Genomic DNA, 19240 nt, shown 5'->3' on the forward strand with positions numbered 1-19240 from the left:
TATCAGGACATTTAACTAAAAACCACAAATGTGAACCTGCTGGTGGTGCTGGTGGTTAACTCTCTCACTGAGACAGACATATGTCTGGGGGAAAGCCAGAAGATGCCTCCAATACACATCTACCTGTTGCCAACTGTTGGATCTGTAATGGTGTCTTTAAATCCAGTGAAAGCTCAAGAGTTGTTTCACGAAACGAGGCTAAAAGCCAAACCCGGCCTCCCTAGTCACCAGATCTAAAACCTAGTAAGGCTTCATGGGACATGGTGTAAAGATTTTTACTTCCTTCATCTTTCAAAAAACTGGAGGCTTTCCTTCAAGAATCATTGAATGTCCCCTGACAAACAGCTCAAACTGTCTGTGAAAGAGAATTCAATAAAGACTGCCGATGTTTGGAAAGCAAAAGGTGGCCCAACTGCTTCTTATGGCCATACATTTATTCTATGAGATTTTAACATTATGTTGTCCAAGTATCTCTTCATCATTGTTGTGAATGAAAGGCACAGTGCTGTAAGATACACTGTTGGCAGACAGAAGACCTTATTACAATTCATTTGACTGTGTTACGTCAGAGCATGAGTCTGACTTTGTAAAAGAAGAAGTGTATCTGTCATTTGAATACAATACAATGAACTCAGATGTGGGTTAATCTCTGCTGTGCACATTTAAAAAAACTGAAAGACATTGACCCCAAATGACTTTTGTATATAATATGTCTGTCTGTTCTGTATCAATTCTGCAGGAGAAGTAAAATGTGTGTACCAATATCCTGGGGAAAGACATTCGTATTGAAGACATACTACAAAGACACAGACACAACTAGGCAGAACCTGGGCAGGTTTGCCCTTTAAAATACAACAGCTGAAATGACAGCACACTTTTGGGTATTAATGCAGAGTCCACCGAGAGAGAAAAAAGATTTTAGTGTCATGGCAGACAAAATGTCAAAGAAAAGTGTTGACTACCCAGAGGAGACGGTAAGATATCATTGCTTTATTTGTGTCAACATGCACCTACTAAAAACACTCAAAATCAGTACTTAAATAAGTCAAACTTGTATCTACAGGTATAGTGAGGACAAGGGGCTGCACCAATGACACCACAGTGGTATCACATTGGCGTAAATCATAATTACAATTAAGTGGCCCAAGACGGCGAGATAATTAACATCCTTTTAGACAGCACTGATGAGGTATTTGTTTCCAGTCAGCGTCCAGTGTAATTTATAATACATTTGGCACTCATTTGCATGAGAATAATGCAGATGGATGAGGGACAGTGTTTTTCTGTTCCATCTCATCATTGTAGTGCAACGCGGCCTTTGAGTGTGACGGCACACATATGTGGAGCTCTTTATTCTCATTCATTTATGCGCTCCTTTATTCCACGTATTATCTCATACGCACACACACACACACTGTGGAAACAAAAACAAGTAGTTCATTTATCAGGCTGGTTTGGACATTACTGGCTAAAAGAGGTAAAAGCTAAAACAGGCTGTTTTAGACAGAGGCTGAACTGAGAGGGGTACATAGAGAGTCTGAGTTAAATAAGGAGCTTTTTGAACTGTGAATCAGGTAAAGATATTCTAGGAGAGCCCAAGTTTAACAATTATAGACCTGGAAATGTGCATAATGTGTCCCAGGGGGAGGAAGTTTAGTAGCTGAGATTGACACTAAAATGAGAATACTTCAGGTCAGTCCACCGTAAGTGAGCCTGGTCAGGGTTAGGCTAACCCATTGTCACTAACCCCCTTCAATTTTTCCAGCTGTTGAGGAAGCAACAAACAACACTCTTCTTGGTGTTGAGAAGCTGCAGCATTTATTAACTGACACACTGTAGTCTGTAATATAAATTTACTGCCTGATTGACTACTTACTGCTAACCTTTTCCTCACTTTCTCTCACTTTTCTGCCACTCACTCAACCACACATTCATTACACACACACACAAACACACACACACACATTACTGCTGCCCTATTCCTTCACAGAGCTACGCTACTCTTACAACATTAACTTCCACATCGATGTCTTTGAAGAATGAGGAGGAGGAAGGATGACTCAAAACAATTCCACGATGACGTAGGCTGTTATCCTGCTTGCATGATGTGCGAGTGAAAATCATTTTTAGCCCGTTGATAATTAATGATTTTGTGAACTTTTAGCGGCGGCGCTCATAATTTTGCAGCAGCACACCACCATCGTAGAATGAATTACGGGAAACACTGCGTCCCCTTTATACAATTCATCTATAATGAAAATAATCTAATTATTTGCAGCCCCAGAAAAACAGAGGCTAAATTGCACCAAAGGAAAAAAGGGAGGCGGGAGTATTACAGAAAGTAATAAAAAAGAAAGAGTGAAGAAAGGATAGAAAGAGATGAGGGGATAAAACTACTTTTGACCTGTAAGTGGTTCTTTAACAAACATGTGGCCCCACCCAGTTCATTTGACTGTTAGCATTAATCTGAGAGGGAAGCCTAAACAAAATTAGAGTTTAACACAGGTACGCTGCAACTCATGGATTTCCAATAATCCCATAAATTCTTCCTTGGGTGTGGGGAGAAAGGTGACGGGGAGGAGGAGGACGGGTTTAGAGACAAGGTGTGACGGAGCATCAGAAGAGATGAGGAGAGCGTGCTTTCACAACACTTTGTTCTTTCTCCCTCTCTGCAGTGTGTGACCCTGCGGTGTGATGTGAAAAAGTGATACAAGTGAGGAGAGAATGAAGTGAGACAGAGGGCGGGGGAAAGGAGGAGAAAGAGATTAATTGTATGTATGTGCTGAGAGAAAAAGTGTGTGTGTGTGTGCGTTTCTGCCTTTTTCTTTTTTTTGGGCCTGTGCATATAATTGGTAGCCGTCCTCTACTCATTAATAACTGCACGGGACTCCAGGGGACTTTCCAGCCTTTTCCCTGTGCTCCCGTTTAAGACTCTCACGCAGCCCCCAGCGCCGCTCGCTGCCTGGATCAATGGCCCCTGATTATTCCATTTGTTAGGCCTGCAATAAATGAAGGTTATTAAAACGGTGGAGAGCATCGATCTCCTCCGGGCGTCCAATAGCAATTGGGCAGCAACAGGTCAGTTGGACGTTGCAGAAGCAAATCCAGAAAAAACTACAGAGAACTCTGCTCAGTCATATTATGAGCTCTGGCTGCGTTGGACCATGGATGATTGTCAAAATATTGTGAACACACCTTTAGGTATGGATAACTGATGGCTAAAAGTGGCTGGCTCCAAATGAAAAAGATGATGTCCATATTTATATACAGACTATAATCACAACTGGGCTTGAATACAGATCCTTCGTAAAGAATGGTGTCCACATACTAACTAACTACGGAAAACCAGATGACCTTGATTCAACAAAGATTCTTTTTTTAAAAACACTTGCCTGTAATAACACCCAGTACTTTACAAATAAATTTTGTTTTCATGCCTATGTGGCTGAAAGTCTATATGCTGCCTAATGAACTGTGTACATTGATTGAATTCAACTAATGGTGCGGAAGATAAAGCAGCGCAGACCACCTGTCTCATTTCCACATTATTACAATGTGCTTGGTTATTGATGACTTATTGATTTCATTATTCCAAAGCCGAAAATGTGTGAAAAAACAGCAGGGGAGGATAGGAGAGAAATTTAAATGAACATTGTGTGTGTGTGTGTCCAACAGCTGTCCAGACAGATGCAAGTTACTGCTCATGTAACACACAGGAACATTTGCAAAAGCACATTAATTCACAATCAATTACAAAAATCAACTATCATATCCAGCTGATAATAAAACCTGTCAGAACATATATTTAATATTTAAATAGAATTCAAATCATACTGCTGCTAAATACAAGAACAAGACAGATTTGAGCTATCTGACAGTCCAAAAGGGGTGCAACAAATGACAAATAAACTGATAGACATTTTAAATATCAGGGACGTACATTGTTTGACCAACACCGGCAGACTATTTTCACACTGATACTAACTTGCTTTGACAATTTAACAATTTGCTGTAACAAAGTGTTTCTCCAACAAAGGGCTGTCAATGTGTTAATTACAAGAGTGCTGTGGGCATCAAGAAAAATGAAAAAATGAATCACTAGACTACTGATGAGAGAGAGAGGAGGACACGACCAGTCATATCAGGACTACAACCTTTTTGAGCTAGTGTCTGAAAGTGAGAAAGAACACATCACTGGCAAAAAGCACATGTAAGACACAATACTGTCCCTATATATGCACTGTTCTGACAGTATCATGTTTTTTTGTTTTTCATTGTGTCCTTGTTTTGCAATATTTACTATTCTCAGTAAGTTTACATGGTGCACAGATTCACTGTTTTTGTCACTTGGAGCGTGGAGTTTAATTTAGGAATACAACTCATCGTGTAGATTTGCCTTTGTTGTCTGATCAGCATTAATGAAAGACATGAAGTGACAACAAAATGTATCTTCTCTTTAACTTTCATTTTCAGCATGTAAATCATTGTAACATTGATGATGTACAGGCAAAAAAGGATTCCAACACATATTATTGTAAAGAGAGACCTCAAGTATTTTCTTGAGCAGGCTTTTCTTCATGACTTATTTCTCAGTGATATCACAAGGTTATGTGCTATTCATGACCCTGAATCAGCACTAAGCCATTTCACAGAAGGTTGTTTTTTTTAACTCTTTAGAAAATAAACTTGTTCCCTGCAAGAAATACAGAGTAAAAATAGAAATAATCCTTGGTTCTCACCTGAAATCTTAGATATGTTATTGTTAAGGGATGTACTGTAGCATGCGCAAAAGTCCTCTACGGATTGGCAGCCAAAGTTGAAAAAATATGTGTCACAGCAATTAGAAATGTCTTGGCCTCAAATGAACCAAAAAAAGGCTATTGGGGCAGACTCTTACTACTGGCTCCACCTGTTATAATTTATCCTTTAACACATACTTTTAATCTAAGTCTTATGTCCAGAAATATTACTTGATTGTAGAAAGCCATATATGTATTGCCTCTGCCTAAGAGCAGTGACACCAGCTATCCAAACAACTACACCCAAATCTCCAAACCAAAATCTTAGAAAAGCTCATCAAGCTCATTCAAATGCATCACTTTTCTACCTGAGCTTTGCATTTTGAATGTCTATCAGTCTTATTTCAGACCTAGACATAGAACCTTGACAGCAACATTTAAAAAGGTAGTAAATAATATAATCTGTTATTTGGATAAGGAGTGTTGTATTGCCATGTTCATTGATTAGTCTAAAGCATCTGACACAGAGGACCATACCCTTCTTTTGGATAGACTTAGATCAATTGGTTTTGACACACATGCATGTAACAGGTTTCATATTCATCTTACTGGTAGAACTTGAGCAAAAGTTGCTGACAGTCACCAATCTGATTCCCTAAAAATTATAAAAGGGGTGCCACAGGGCTCAATATTAGGCCATCTCTTGTTCACATTGTACATAAATGACTTATGCTGACGATGCACTTAAACCCATCAGTGCCATTTATTGACAAAGCTTTGTCTAATTTAAAGTGGAAACTTTATACTTTAACTTATCATTATGAAGTATATGTTGATGGCACAGTGTAATGGCTATAAAACAATGACACCATTGGCATTTAGATTTGTTCCCCTATAAGCCTGGCTTACATTATGCAACTCTGTCTGCCACCAGGTACAATCTACCAGGAGAATGATTTACGGCACAATGGAAGTGCATCAACCATTGCACAACCAAAAGAGGAAGAGTATCCCCCAGTAGCTACCAGTAACTATAAATCATTATAATTTGTTAGGTGGCCAACCTCTTTATATTGTCTTTTTTCTATATGCCATATATGTGCATACACTACATTTTAAACTTGTCTTGTCTCTGATGTCTACATAATTGATTAAATGAATGAACAGTCTCGTGATCCACCCAGACACCAACCCCTGTTGTAGTTACTTTTTTGAGCAAAGCAATAATTTTACTCACACTATGTTAATACTATGTATTGCACATCACTACAATAGCGTTTGCCTGTTCCCCAATTCAATATAAAATTGTGGCAATTTCAATGTACCTCTTCAGTGAACATGCTTCTTTTTTTTCCTCTTATTTCCAGAGTGGTGTTGTTAAAAAAAGATAGCAATCTGATTGTCTTTGCAACAGCAGCACAAACACTAATACCATTTGGAAACACTGGTTGTTTGTTTTCAACTTTTAGATTAGAAATAAGACTTGAACTTAACTAAATCCAGATAAGAACAATAACATGCTCTTCACCAGATCCCAAATGAAAAAACCTCTAAAGTTTTACCATCAGTACAATAACTGGGACTCAAATTTTAAAAGCCCTATGTTATAAGTACGTGGGTATCTGGTCAGATGCAAAATAATCTTTTAAAACTCATGTTGAGGAACTGACTAGAAATAAACAGTGCCTCTCTTTGAGCAGTAGGTTGCAGATTATAAAAGCAACATTTGTATCTACTATTTATTGACTATGCAGATGTAATTAACATGCATGCCGCTGTCCACGCCCTCAAACCCCTTGATACTGTCTAGATAGAATACACTAGATATAATATTTAAATTGTTTAATATATTACTTAAGCCTGAATATGTTTTTGTACATGTACTTTATCAAAAAACATATGAATTAATACAGAAACATTTTGGACTTTTTACTGTATGGGACACACAGTGTGTCTTGTAGATGATGTTAACACTGTCTTTGTGTTTTTAATGATTTTTTATCAATTTTAAACAGGTGTGGCAAGTTGTGTTTAGCCAAGCACTTCTATTTGATATTTTTAAAACATTCAGTTCATCGGTTTCCTTAAGAGCGGCCAACTAATGACCAAATGTTTTTATTTTAGGAACATTGATAGCAGGGTCTCAGGTCTGTAACTAAAAGCCACACAGGTGCACTGTGGAGGTATTATGTCTGCTGCAGCTGCCACACAAGGTCACACACAAGAGGAATCAAGATGTAGTTCCAAGAAGATCAGGGTCATTTCCAATAAAATAGAGTCACAAACATGCTCTCTAAATGTATTATCTAATTTTAGGGTGCTTACAATTGGAAAAAAAGGCTAAATACAGGCTGACCAAAAACTTCACCTTGAAAAGTGATTGTTAAACAAACTTTGACAAATGTTGAGGCCAAAGTGCTCTGATCACACTCGGTGTACTCTGACACTCAGATCGGACTGTACGTTCTGCTGCCGCTTATGTTTATTCTCCCCTCTGCATGTTTGTTCTGCTCTCTCTTATTCAGCCTCTGTAGTCTGCTTGCATGTCCTACAGTCTCCACACAATTGCTTCTAACATTCATATCCATTTGTTATTGGCAAATCAATTCTGATCCACCTTCACGCCCGTATGCACTAAGTCCTAAAAATAAGCCTCAACGATGCCATTTCTATGTCTGACAGAATATCAGGCCGGGACAAACGGGACGCTGGCAGCTTTTAGAAAGAGTCGACAGTGGTAGACTCTGAAGTGATGGATGTAAAGTTTGCGTCACTGCCACTTTGACGTCACAGACCTGGAGATTCTGAACAATAATAACAATAGAAAAGTTTCTGTGCATGCAAGGTAGGTCAACTTCCATCCAGCACAGATATAGTATTTAATCCTTTAATGCCGTAAGGTGGAAATAATGCTAAATTATTTATTTATTCTGTAGGTATTTCTGTAACACCTTCTGCAGACATGGCTGGAAATCTACATTTTTCTTATTGTCAACAACAGGTAAGTACATCACTCACCCTGTCTTTGGCACACAGCCCGAAGGTAGTTTATATATATTCTCATGGCAGTGGAGAGGGCAGTATGAACAGCTGTGGTAGCTACAGTACCTGCTGGTCCCAACGAGACATTCTAACTCCCCGAACATCCACTCATAAATTCCCAATCTCTCCTGCATTATTGATACGGACTTTAAAAGGCAATGTTACTGTTATTATTTCTATTCCAACTTCTGACTTTGTTACAACCTATATTTTAAGTCGATGTTTGTGAACAAGATGTGATCAATGATGCTGCAATCAATCGCTTTACTGGGTTATCTTCTGGGGTCGAGGTCCAGGTGTGTTTGCCATCATCGCACGCAGGTGTCACGTTCTACGATTGCTGTTGGTGCGAGGGTGAAAATAGACTGAAAACAACAAATTACGGCAACAAATTGGAGGCAGCCGATCGAACCTACATAAAACACTGAAAAGCTGATCAACCTGACTGGTTTAATTCCTCACTGCAGGTCAAGCAGTCCAATAACGTAAACTCGATACCTAGATGAGCTCCGGCCACACCTCTGATCTTACCTCCTCTTATTGCGATTAACATTACTAACAACAACTATCCTCATTGACATCTTGATAGCTTTCTAATCAACAATTAAGTAGCACTGTGTCACTTATATAGAGTCTCTGCTCATTTGAAGTCAGCTCTGACTTTGTACTGTGCTGAAAAATACTGATAACCATTCTTATATCTCACTGTTACACAATCCCACTTGGCAGGTGCAGTAACTGTACGCATACTCATACTGCACATAGAGTGAGGAACACACACAGCTGTGTACAATTTCAAATACACACACACACACACACACACACGATTCAATAGCTGCCATCCGCCCAGCAGAACAAACACACTGCTTTGACCAATGGGTCAATTGTACAGCCTCCCTTTCCCCTCCTGTGTTCTGCATCACACTGAGACAACTGTGTGTGTATTTGTGTGTGTTTTTGTCTGTGTGTGTGTGCGTGTCTGCAAGAGCAAGACCTCTGATTTCCCACAGTGCAGAACATCATTTACGGCCCACTCCAAAAGCCCTGCGCTGCACGCTGCTCTCCACAGGCTTAACTGTTCATGTTCCAACTCACTCCACATTCTCACTGCCACAGATACTGTCCGTCAGCTGAAATCACCCGGAGCCAGGCCCAGATTCACAAAGTGCGGGGTAATAGGGTGACCACGTTCAAAGTGTCCCCCTCCACCCAATTTACATGTAAAAAAGTGAAATTTTACATAGGTATAAAGACAAAAGACGCTGTAGATGGACATGAGTCAAAGAATGCAACTCACATACTAGTGCAGCGCATAATGCTACATTCATTACCTCCACCATCAATGGCCTGAATGAAGTCTACATGCAAAATCGTTCCAAAGAATGTCTCACACACACAACAAATAAGGAGAGCGAATCAACATCTGTGCCAAGCAACCATTTCAACAGCTGATAGATTACGGCGCTCCAGCTGAGATGATGATGGTATAAAGAATAGTACATTGAGGGTGGATTAGCGAAATACGAATAATGAGGAGTACAATGTAAATCTAGTGCTTTGTAAATGTCGTATCTGCTGATTCTGACCAAAATCGCCTGATGTGATATACATGGATAATCCAAGTAGTGTGATTGTGATGTGAACAGCCATGAACATGAGATTAAAACTGTCCAAAGCTGCAGAGTGAGACCCTGCAAGCCATCAGATGATGATTTCATTCAGAGCGCTGCACAGTATTAATAGAAAAAAACTGGAATGATTTATGCTAAAAAGTGAAGAGAAATATCATTCGTATACCCAATCGCACTATTCAGGAAAGCATTTTTTTGTAATTACTGCTCTCTTAAAAAGATGGATTTAACACCAAGCCAGAGGTGCATTCACAGACACATTCTTCCTGCATAAAACACTAAACTCTTAGGTCTCAGCTGTCTTACAAGTGTACAAATGAGGGTTCACAGCCTGAAAATACTCTGAGCGATGAAAAATGTTCTGTAGTCGACTTAGTGCGACTTTCTGAAAGGAAAGCTCATTTCATCCTGCTCCTATAACCTCTTTTTAAATCAATACCTGCAACACGTTTAATGACGCCTTCCTATCCCACATTTCTCCTGAAGCTCGACACTTGAGCCAGCATTGCGCTGTGATTCTGGTGATATCCTAGCAGCAGTAGGGGTGGAAGGGGTGTTAAAATTTAATTTAGGGTGAATTTTCTTCTGCAATAGGCGCGCAGAGTTTGTGAGGTGGGGTTATGTGCGGCTGCGTGGCATTTGCCATCATTACAGCGGCGGCGCTCCGTAGCCGTGAGGCGGTGGAAACAATCAGGTCGGTGGCGCGGCGGTGGATCAAACGACAGCTTTATGTTAGCTGAAATGCACTGTAGCCATCGGTGAGGGAAAGCTTTGAGGTTCCCCTGTCAAAGCGGAGCGCGGGTTAGCCTCCAGCACAATGAAATGAATTTGATGAATGAATGATTTGCTGGCTGTGTCCCCGGCTGTTTAAAGACTTATGTCCTCTCAGAGTGTGACAGCGGCGCGTTTCATTTGCTTCTTTTTTACTGAATTGAAATTTCTTTCCCCCGATTCTCATCAACTATTGATTAAAGTAAGTGGATAAATGGTATGGGACGTCATATTATTGACCCAACACAGCTTCATCATTAACAAGAAGTGTGTTTTCAGATAGAGATTTTCATATTAAAGAAGAATGCTGTCGATATTCTATATATTTTTTAATATTTTTATCTCAAGAAAAAGACCAAAACTGACTAATATTCATTTCTACTGAAGTCAATCACACAGAATATCATCATGCTTTAAAAATAATGAACTGATGAGTGTATCGTTTAAGTCTGATGGGATATCTTGCATCTGACTTTTTTTCCCTCTCATTTGCGTAATAAATCATCAGTTATAATCAACTGTTCCCTGAGTTCCATCTATGAAGATGAACATGTTCCCTTCACAGATATTTGAATATTAAAATGTTATTGCAGAGCTGTGTATGAGGATGAGTTGATACCTCAGCAGCTCTACATGCATTAGACTGAGAAAGAGCCTCCTTACCCTGTCCTTCATCCTCCAGCTCTGCGCTAAGGCCTTGGAGCCCTCGATCTTCTCCGAGTGCCGCTTCTTCATGAAGGCCAGCGGGAGCTTCCAGTCGTTCATGTCGGCCTCCTCCTCCTCAGCGAGGCCCACCGCTGGGGAGTGAAGCAAGTCTGAGTCCATTTTCATCAGGGCCCTGACGGAGGGGGAGAGCTCATGTTAAAACAACAGATCTTGGTCACTTCATGTGGTGCAGTGCAGGTGGGAAACTAATGCTAACAAACAATCTAGAATTTTCACTGTGGCTGGTGCTCTAATTTCATTACAATAATGAAAACAGCTGTTAGGGTTTCCCCTGAAGATCTAAACCAATCATCAGCTGACAACTGACTGAAATCTTACTGAAGAAACCTAAATATGTGTAAGACATCACCTGAAAGTTATCTAGGCGGCATTGTATGTATATTTGACCCCTTTTCTTAATTCAGGTTTAATATATGCATATGTTTTGTTTTTTATTTAATAAATATAATATTATCTGCGAATACAGCGATAACAAATCCAGTATCGGTTGGGCTCCACTGCCATGTGTGCTAAAAACAAACCATCTGACTCAATAAATGTATTGTGCAATACTGGAATGCCAAACAGTCTGCGTAGCCATACTATGAGGACTCTAACATGAGACTAACAACGCTGATATATAGCAAATTAGATAGTAAAAACAGAACATTACATCATAGGGCAATATATTTTGATAATGAACGAAATGGCCATAGATAATTTTTTTAAAGAATCAGATTATTGTGGTCATCTCGTTTACTTTTTCTATGATGATGATGAAACTGCTGATTTCAGACTAGTTTACGTGGGCAAAATCCTTTTGCTGTTTATGTTCAGATATTTAATATGTGAGAATTTTTGCTTCTTTTGTTAAATGACAAAAATGTTTTGCACACTCTAATCCTCAAAGACAGACGCTCTTTACACCTGGACTTAAAGTACATTTCGGTGATCTGAACACAAGTGGAAAGCTGACACACACCATTCACACCAGTTTCTATCATGCATCTCCGATTCCTTTACTGCCTTCATCACTTCCACTAGAGCGCAAGAGGACCTCACACACAGTTACTATTTTATTATCCCAGGTTTGTTTTGCACAGGCTGACTGAGAAAACAAAAATGTTTCAAGAACAAATCAGGAACATGCACTGACTATACCAACTGCTCGGATTGCTACAACAAAGTCATTTGGCGTTGGTGCGCCATCACCGATACAACCACAACATCCTGCTCTGATGACGCATTTACCAGTTATGTCCTCGGAGGGAACGCCCCAGGACACATTTGTGTTTACTCTACAAAAGATATGTGGTCAAATGTGTCTCAGACCACCTTGGCAAGTGGTTTGAGGGATCAGATTATGATGCGTCTTGGTGGTCTGAGATATCAAAAGTGTTGTATCAAAGAATTTCAAATGATACAACATGACTAACTTCCATCTAAGGGGTGTATAGTGCAGCTGTGCCAGTGACTCACTAACTGGCTTTAAAAACGAGGGAGAAAGTTGGTTTGGAATTCAATAAATTTGACATTTGTATATTTTTTTAAATATCACAACACCGATATTTGACAATCCCTAAAACCACAATGGCTTGTGTTTTCTGATTCACGACCTTAAGCCAGAAAAGTTCCTTTAGTTGATGGGATGTTGGTTATGAGTCACATTTGATGCTCTGCTGTGAATGAAAACCACCACAACAACAACTGAAACCATAACACACTCTCACATGTGGATTCTTACAAAAACAACAGCAGTACTAAACTGCTAACAGACCAGCTGCTCACTCTTTGACAGACCTGCACTTGGATGTCGTCATGTTTGGGCTCCTGTGCCCACATAAACACACCTCTAGGCACAGATGAGATGCTAGCTCAGTCATTGTGTTATGTGAACGTATATTAAAGGATGGGATCACAATTTATCTAGTCTCTTCAAACAATAATCCCTCAGGTGCCTTAAAACAACTGCAACAGGTTTATTCTTGCTGTAATCATTCCTCTTGTTCATACTGACCATTAGAAGATCCCTTCATAATGCACTTATAATGTAAGTGATGGAGGACAAAATCTACAGTCCTTCTATTGTATTTGTTTGACTGTGTATGGCATGTATGAGTGTATTATGATCTGAAGCTAATATGAAGCTTCAGCCATCCAAATGAGTCAAACCAAGTAGGTAAGTTTCAGCATTACAGTCTTTTTAGTGCCAAATTCCTTTTTTTTGTTACTATACTTCCACCACAGCTCAACAGGGAAACACAAAGAGGGAATTTGATGCTAAATGTGTCAGATATCCACTTGATATGACTAACTCAGGCTGTTGAACCGTCTATATGCTTCAGATTCACTTTTAAATGCACTGTTGCACATTGGAAGGAAGTGTTTTAACAACAAGTATGAACAGGAGGAATGATTACAGCGAGGAAAACCTCTTTCACTGTTCATATAGACACCTGCCTTTTGTTTCTGAGACGAATTTCAAAACTGTGAACATATCCTTTAAGTCCAGTTAACAGGAGCTGGTTGTGTCACAGCTGGGGTTTCTTTGCTAGCCAGTAGCTGTTGCCAAATAAAGCTGTCAGCCTGCATGAGAGGGTAGCACTATGTTAAAAGCTGTCCTCGGCTGGTACGTGAACACACACACAGTGCAGGTGAACAGAACATGTAGCTGGTGGCGGTGCACACCTCGGAGCTCTGGCGGTGACGGTATCGGTGTCGGGGTCAGCCCGGGCCGGGGACGCTCTCCTTCTCCGGACGATGACAGACACGGTGGCACAGACTATCCTGGTCAAGAGGTTGTAGGGCAGCGTCCACAGGCGGTACAGTATGTCAAAGCCGTCAAACCCGAGCTGCACAGGCGCGTGTTTGCAGGGGAACGTGCGGCTCCTCTCCGCGCCGCGCGACGCTATGGGAAGCGGCTCGAGACCAGGCCCATCTTCACGCGGACAGTCTGCCACAGCCACACGAGGCACGGGCCGTGCTTATCGATGACTGCGGTGCTACGGTGTTCTACTACAAACCGGCGTCGCCGCTCGGCGGTTTCTCGCGACGGTTACCGCGGAAATGTCTCAAATAATCCCCGACAATTTCTCCGGAGAGGCACTGCTTCAGCACTTCTGCAAGGGCGCAGCCATCTTGGGTTGGACCCAGAATGCACTGTTGGAGCGGCGGCGAGGCTGCGCGAGGCTGTCATGAAAACGTCACTGCTGTTGTTCCTGCGACACATGCACACACACACACACACAAACTCAAAAAACCCACATGTAAATACAGATAGTAAGTCAGCGTAATATATGTAAAAACCCACTAATATACTGACTCTGCATAATAGGCCTATATTTAAAAGCCCACTATGCTGTATCTGCATAACACAGCTATGTAAAAACCCACTAATATCTACTCACTCTCCATTATATGTAGGCCTACATATATAAATACCCACTAATATCTACTCACTCTCCACAATATATCTAAAAAAACAATTCATATCTACTAACTCTCCATTATATATACTAAAAACCCACTAATATTTACTGACTCCATAATAGTCCTACACAAAAAACATTAATATCGACTAACTCTGCATAATATATTTAAAACCCACAAATATCTGCTGACTGCATAATGGGTAGGTAGGTAAGGTTACTTCATTCATCCCCCTAGTGAAAATTCAAAATTGACACAACAGTATTCTTTAAAAGTGATTTTAAAAAACATAATAATAAAATACTATACACAATAAACAATAAATATACAATTCATTAGTGGGCCACTAATATCCAATATTTACTGACTCTTCATAATGAGTAAGAAGTGCATCGCAGTAGTCCACCTTACATCTTGCTTGGATTTAGCAAAGTTTTTTTAAGATGCCAAAATGATGATTTTGTTAAAGCTTTGATGTCGCCACTGAAATTTAAATCCTCATCAATGGTTACACCAATATTCTTGACCCGGGTGTTAACTTTTGGTGCTCCAGAATCGAAATGAGTACTAAGTGCCAGCCTTCCTTCGTTATTGCCAAAAATGAATTAATTCAGCCTTTGTTTAATGGGAAGATATTTTAGTGCATTCAGTTGTTTAATTCCTCACAGCACAAATAAAGTGACTATACAGGACTGTAGTGATTTGGTGAGAGTGCTACATAAATCTGGGTGTCTACTGCATAGCTATGATAAGCAATCGTATAGTCTTGGACAATTTGACCAATAGGAGGCATGTAGAAGTTGAGTAGGAGGGGCTCAAGAACTGCCATACATCATGCCATACATCACCCTGCTTTGTGTATACATAGCACATACATACATGACATGTTTACAACAACAAAAAGTCAACTAACGATTTAATTGAAAAACAGAGGTAATCTTTTAAAATGAAACATGTTTTTCTGTAAAGATTATTCTGAAAATGGCTCCAGAGAGTACACATGAAGCAAATACCTTTATTTATTTCCAACCTCTCTTCTTAAAGAGAACTTTCTATCAAAAGTATAGTATACTGTATCATTGTGTATGTATTTGGCTGATTTCATGGCCAAGTGAGGACATTCAGGACATCTTCCCTCTGTGTGATGTTTTCAATCCTGAGCCAGTTCATCTGATAACTGCATCCATCACAAACTAACAGGGGAGCAGCTGTTCCAAAATCCTTCACTGCATGTGGGAGTCTTTTAAAAGTAGCCTGTGCTCTATTTAAGTCATAGAGGTGCCTTCAGAATGGTGAATCACTGAGGGTAAACATTTATTTTGTATTATTTAAACCTTCAATAATTGATTTTTTGGTTACTTGGGGGCAGCAGGAACACTGATCTGTTATCATATTTTAAGTTGAAACAGTGAACTTGTGAGCAAACATTTGCCTATTTACACAGTAATAAAGAGCAACAATACACCAGCATTAAGTGAGTTATGTTTCTTGCCACCTAATGAAAATGATTCAATAAATATTCATGTCCTTTCACTGTGTGTTCTTTTCTGTCCACCAGCTTTTAAGGGAAATATCTGGTACCGTAGTTGCTAAATCCATTATGCTAACAAGCTAGTGGCTAACTTTGTCTGTCTGCCATTGGATGCTTAATTTCTCAGGCGAGGGAAATAAAGCCACAGAGAAAAAACACTGATGGATGGATTTGATGCTTAATTTTGATCCAGTAACAAAAAAAGTTGTGAGAATTCATCAATACAATAAATCTGCAGGCCGAAAAACCAAAACAATGATCTGAAAGATGCTAAAAAGCTCCGCAGAGCTAAAGGGAACTGCAGAATTTGGTAGAAATTCGAGGGGTTCATCAATACAAGCGATCCCTTTCTCACACAAGTAGTCATGTGTTTCATTGTTGGTATAAAATATTGATTATAGACCGAAAATGTCAATGGAAGAAGGATACTTTGAATGTGATGGTTTCACATGTTTTATTTGTTTTTCTTCAACAACACAGTGATGTTTGCTGTGTAGAAACCTTGCTGGTCTCAGCACATGCATGAGTCAGGGTGAACAAGGTGAATTTACACGTGTTATGTCTTCAACATCCTTCACTGTCAAGCTTCACACTCATTTCTCAAACAGCAGGAGCCAAAGGTTTGTTTTTGAAAGAAAAGTCCCAGAGAGAGGAAAAAGCTGTCCCATCTGTCTGCAAGTCTGAATCTAACACCAGTTCACGCGTACTCACTCACTCGGGCAGTTGGTCGTGACATTACTGAGAGCCTTGTAATTGGGGGCAGCACAATCAACATGTTTACCAGTTTGTTCTTGGCCAACAAAGACATTTGCTTAAAGGCCTTGATGACTTTAATCAAGCACAACACAGTATGTCTTGGGCACAAAGGACAATGCTGCGCTGAGATGACTAGCAGCTTTCTTTTGGGATGTCAGCTCATCAGAAAACATGAAAACGCTCCACCAGATGGATGTCGCATGAAAACATCCCTCTCAATGCATTCAACGGCGTAGCAATCACCGCTACAGACCCTTGGCTCGCCTCTCTAACAGCACCGGAACAATCTGGTGTGTAAGAAACTCATAGGTACATCTGACTGAATTTGTTCCTCTCGCCTCCTAGTCTCAGTGTCCACCTGCAGTGTTGGGGGGGAGGGGGGACCAATCCAATCTCCTAGGTGTGATAGAGGTTAGGACCCTGGGATGGATGATGGGTATAAGAGGGAGGACAAGAAAGAGAGGATTAGTCTACTTTTTTCTCCTCATACGCCTGTCTTACATGTTGAGAATATGGTGACATGATCAACTAGGCTTGGTCCTGGAAGCTGGAGCTGTTACCAGGAACAGATCTGACAGCGGGAGGAGAAAAGGCTAACATCTTGTTTCCAAGGATTGATTGCAACAAGATGAGGGGAAATATGGCCAGAGAGAAAAGAGATTGATGGATGGATTTGAGGAAGGGAGTGTTTCAGAAGAGGAAAGCTTTGGGTGTCACGTGATTCTCCAATGGGACGCCAATAGAACAGTGTCTCTTCTCAAGAAGGAAACTGGAGACACACAATCTGTAGTAATGGAGCATTAATCCTCTTCTCTTGTGTTTCATGTCTCATAAAGATATAGATTTAACAGGAACTTTCTCACTCGCCACAGTCATAAATCAAGTTCATCAACAATTACAATGTGTTCGAGTTAGACGAGCTAAAATCCCCATATACACACTCTCATCAAACTCTTCCGAGACGTTTTCAAGGAACAAGAAAGGTTATTCTGAGCTTTTTTTTGTGTGTTTTCAACCAAAGAAAAAAGGCCATACTCCCTCCATTTTAATCATGCGTCCCATTGCTGTTTTCAAGCCAAGTTTACAGTACATCAATAAAAACCCTGCTGCAGTGATTAATGCTTTGTACCGTGTTGCATAATGATGATCAGTATTTACTCTCTGAGCACAGGCCACTCCAGTGAAAGCCTCAGCCTTCATAACTCACACTCAAGGTTGACTGAGAATATGAATTGTAAATCCATTAAGTCCCCCGTGTGAAATTTGCGAGACAATGATAGCTTTAAATGACATTCACCAGTGGTTGATGTCAAGACCGACATCAAATGAGTTTCTCGGCTGTCAGAAGCATCAGGCAGGGGTTTGAGCTGAGGACGAGGGTGCAGATGGCTTTCGGAGGCTGCAGGTTGAAGCTGGGCGCCCGAGGCTGTGGATGAAGGCTGATGGGAATGGCTGTAGCTGACCGAAGGGCTGTAGCTGCAGAGTGTGCTGCGGATGATAGCTGGTACTGAGCTTTTCTTTATGACAGCTGAGGTTGATCTGGCTTACCCACTAAGCCAATACAGGGGAAGCGATTGATATTTTATTTATGCTTCTCAAAGCATTGAAAAATATTGAAAAAATTCAGCAGTGTGCCTGTCCAAAAACATCCATGTTACTCAAGAAAATCCACAAACCTCAGCATGAACTCTTAGAGTCGAATATTCGTAAATCAAAATATAACACATTTTTAATAATTTTTTTAATATTATGTTTTGGGCCTTTTGCCCTTATTTGAAAGTAGATGGCATAGAGGCCGACAGGAAACAGGGAGAGGGTTAGGGTTAGGGGAATGAAATGCAACAAGATACCTTGCCGGAGTCAAACCAGGGACTATATGTGGTATGCGCTGTAACCACTCAGCTACTTAAGCACTCCAAATATAACATGATTTTAATGGAACTTTTTCAGTTCATTGCATGTGATGCTCATGTAAGGTAGCTTTGGGGAGTAACTAAGTAACTTCTACTTTGAGTACTTTTTAAGTGAGCTACTTTTTACTTTTACTTGAGTCATTTTTTACACAAGTACTTTTACTTTCACTTGAGTGGGATATTTAAGTACTCGTTACAGAAAAATAATGATCAAAACTATAGTTTCTATTTTAAAATACAGACCTATGTCAGATCAAGTGTTTTGTATGGTCTTATATGAGCATGATGTTAGGAAAAAATCGTTTATGATGCACAATGCACTGTGAACAATTTAGTTTTTAATAATATATTTAGAAAAAAATCCACATACTTACAGTGTATACTTCATTATAAAGCATTTTTTTAAACATAGTATATAAAACGTATTAAATTACTAGCCTGAGCTGGGTGAATTCAGTTTTGCTGCCGGCTGTTAGAGACTGCACAAAGAAGACATAGCTTTTTGAATCCTGAGGCTGCATGTGGAGGCTGGGGCTGAGACTGGTTGCTCTAACAAGTCAGAATAAAGATTTCAGGCCTTAATTGGCTTCCACAAGCTGCAGGCGAATAGTGAGACTGAAACTCACAGGCTTTAGCTGCAGGTGGAAGTTGAGGATTGAAGGCAGTGGCTGTGGATGAAATGGGCTGTCAGATGCTTTTTAGGCCAAAGCTGTTGCTGTGGGA

General features: G+C 40.2%; 1 protein-coding gene and 1 long non-coding RNA gene across 5 annotated transcripts in view; one reads left to right on the plus strand and one right to left on the minus strand.

Moving 5' to 3' along the window:
- Nucleotides 1–16421, minus strand: part of rptor (regulatory associated protein of MTOR, complex 1) — a 172657-nt gene extending 156236 nt beyond the window's left edge. For 3 of the 4 annotated variants that reach the window (XM_062440710.1, XM_062440702.1, XM_062440694.1), the window contains exons 1-2: nt 13577–16421; nt 10847–11021 (exon numbers count right to left, since the gene is read on the minus strand). In XM_062440710.1, coding sequence (XP_062296694.1) covers nt 10847–11014 — 168 coding nt within the window. In that variant the 5' untranslated portion in view covers nt 11015–11021; nt 13577–16421. Of the gene's footprint in view, nt 1–7757; nt 8555–10846; nt 11022–13576 lie in introns of those variants that run through there. The other variant, XM_062440717.1, reaches the window with a different exon arrangement.
- LOC134001157 (uncharacterized) lies at nt 7209–11002 on the plus strand. Its single transcript, XR_009927462.1, has 3 exons — nt 7209–7584; nt 7676–7740; nt 10866–11002. It is a non-coding gene; the product is annotated as an uncharacterized LOC134001157 (long non-coding RNA).
- Nucleotides 16422–19240: the final 2819 nt, after the last annotated feature.

The sequence above is a fragment of the Scomber scombrus genome, chromosome 2 (genome assembly GCF_963691925.1).
Source record: "Scomber scombrus chromosome 2, fScoSco1.1, whole genome shotgun sequence".
Lineage (NCBI taxonomy): Eukaryota > Metazoa > Chordata > Actinopteri > Scombriformes > Scombridae > Scomber > Scomber scombrus.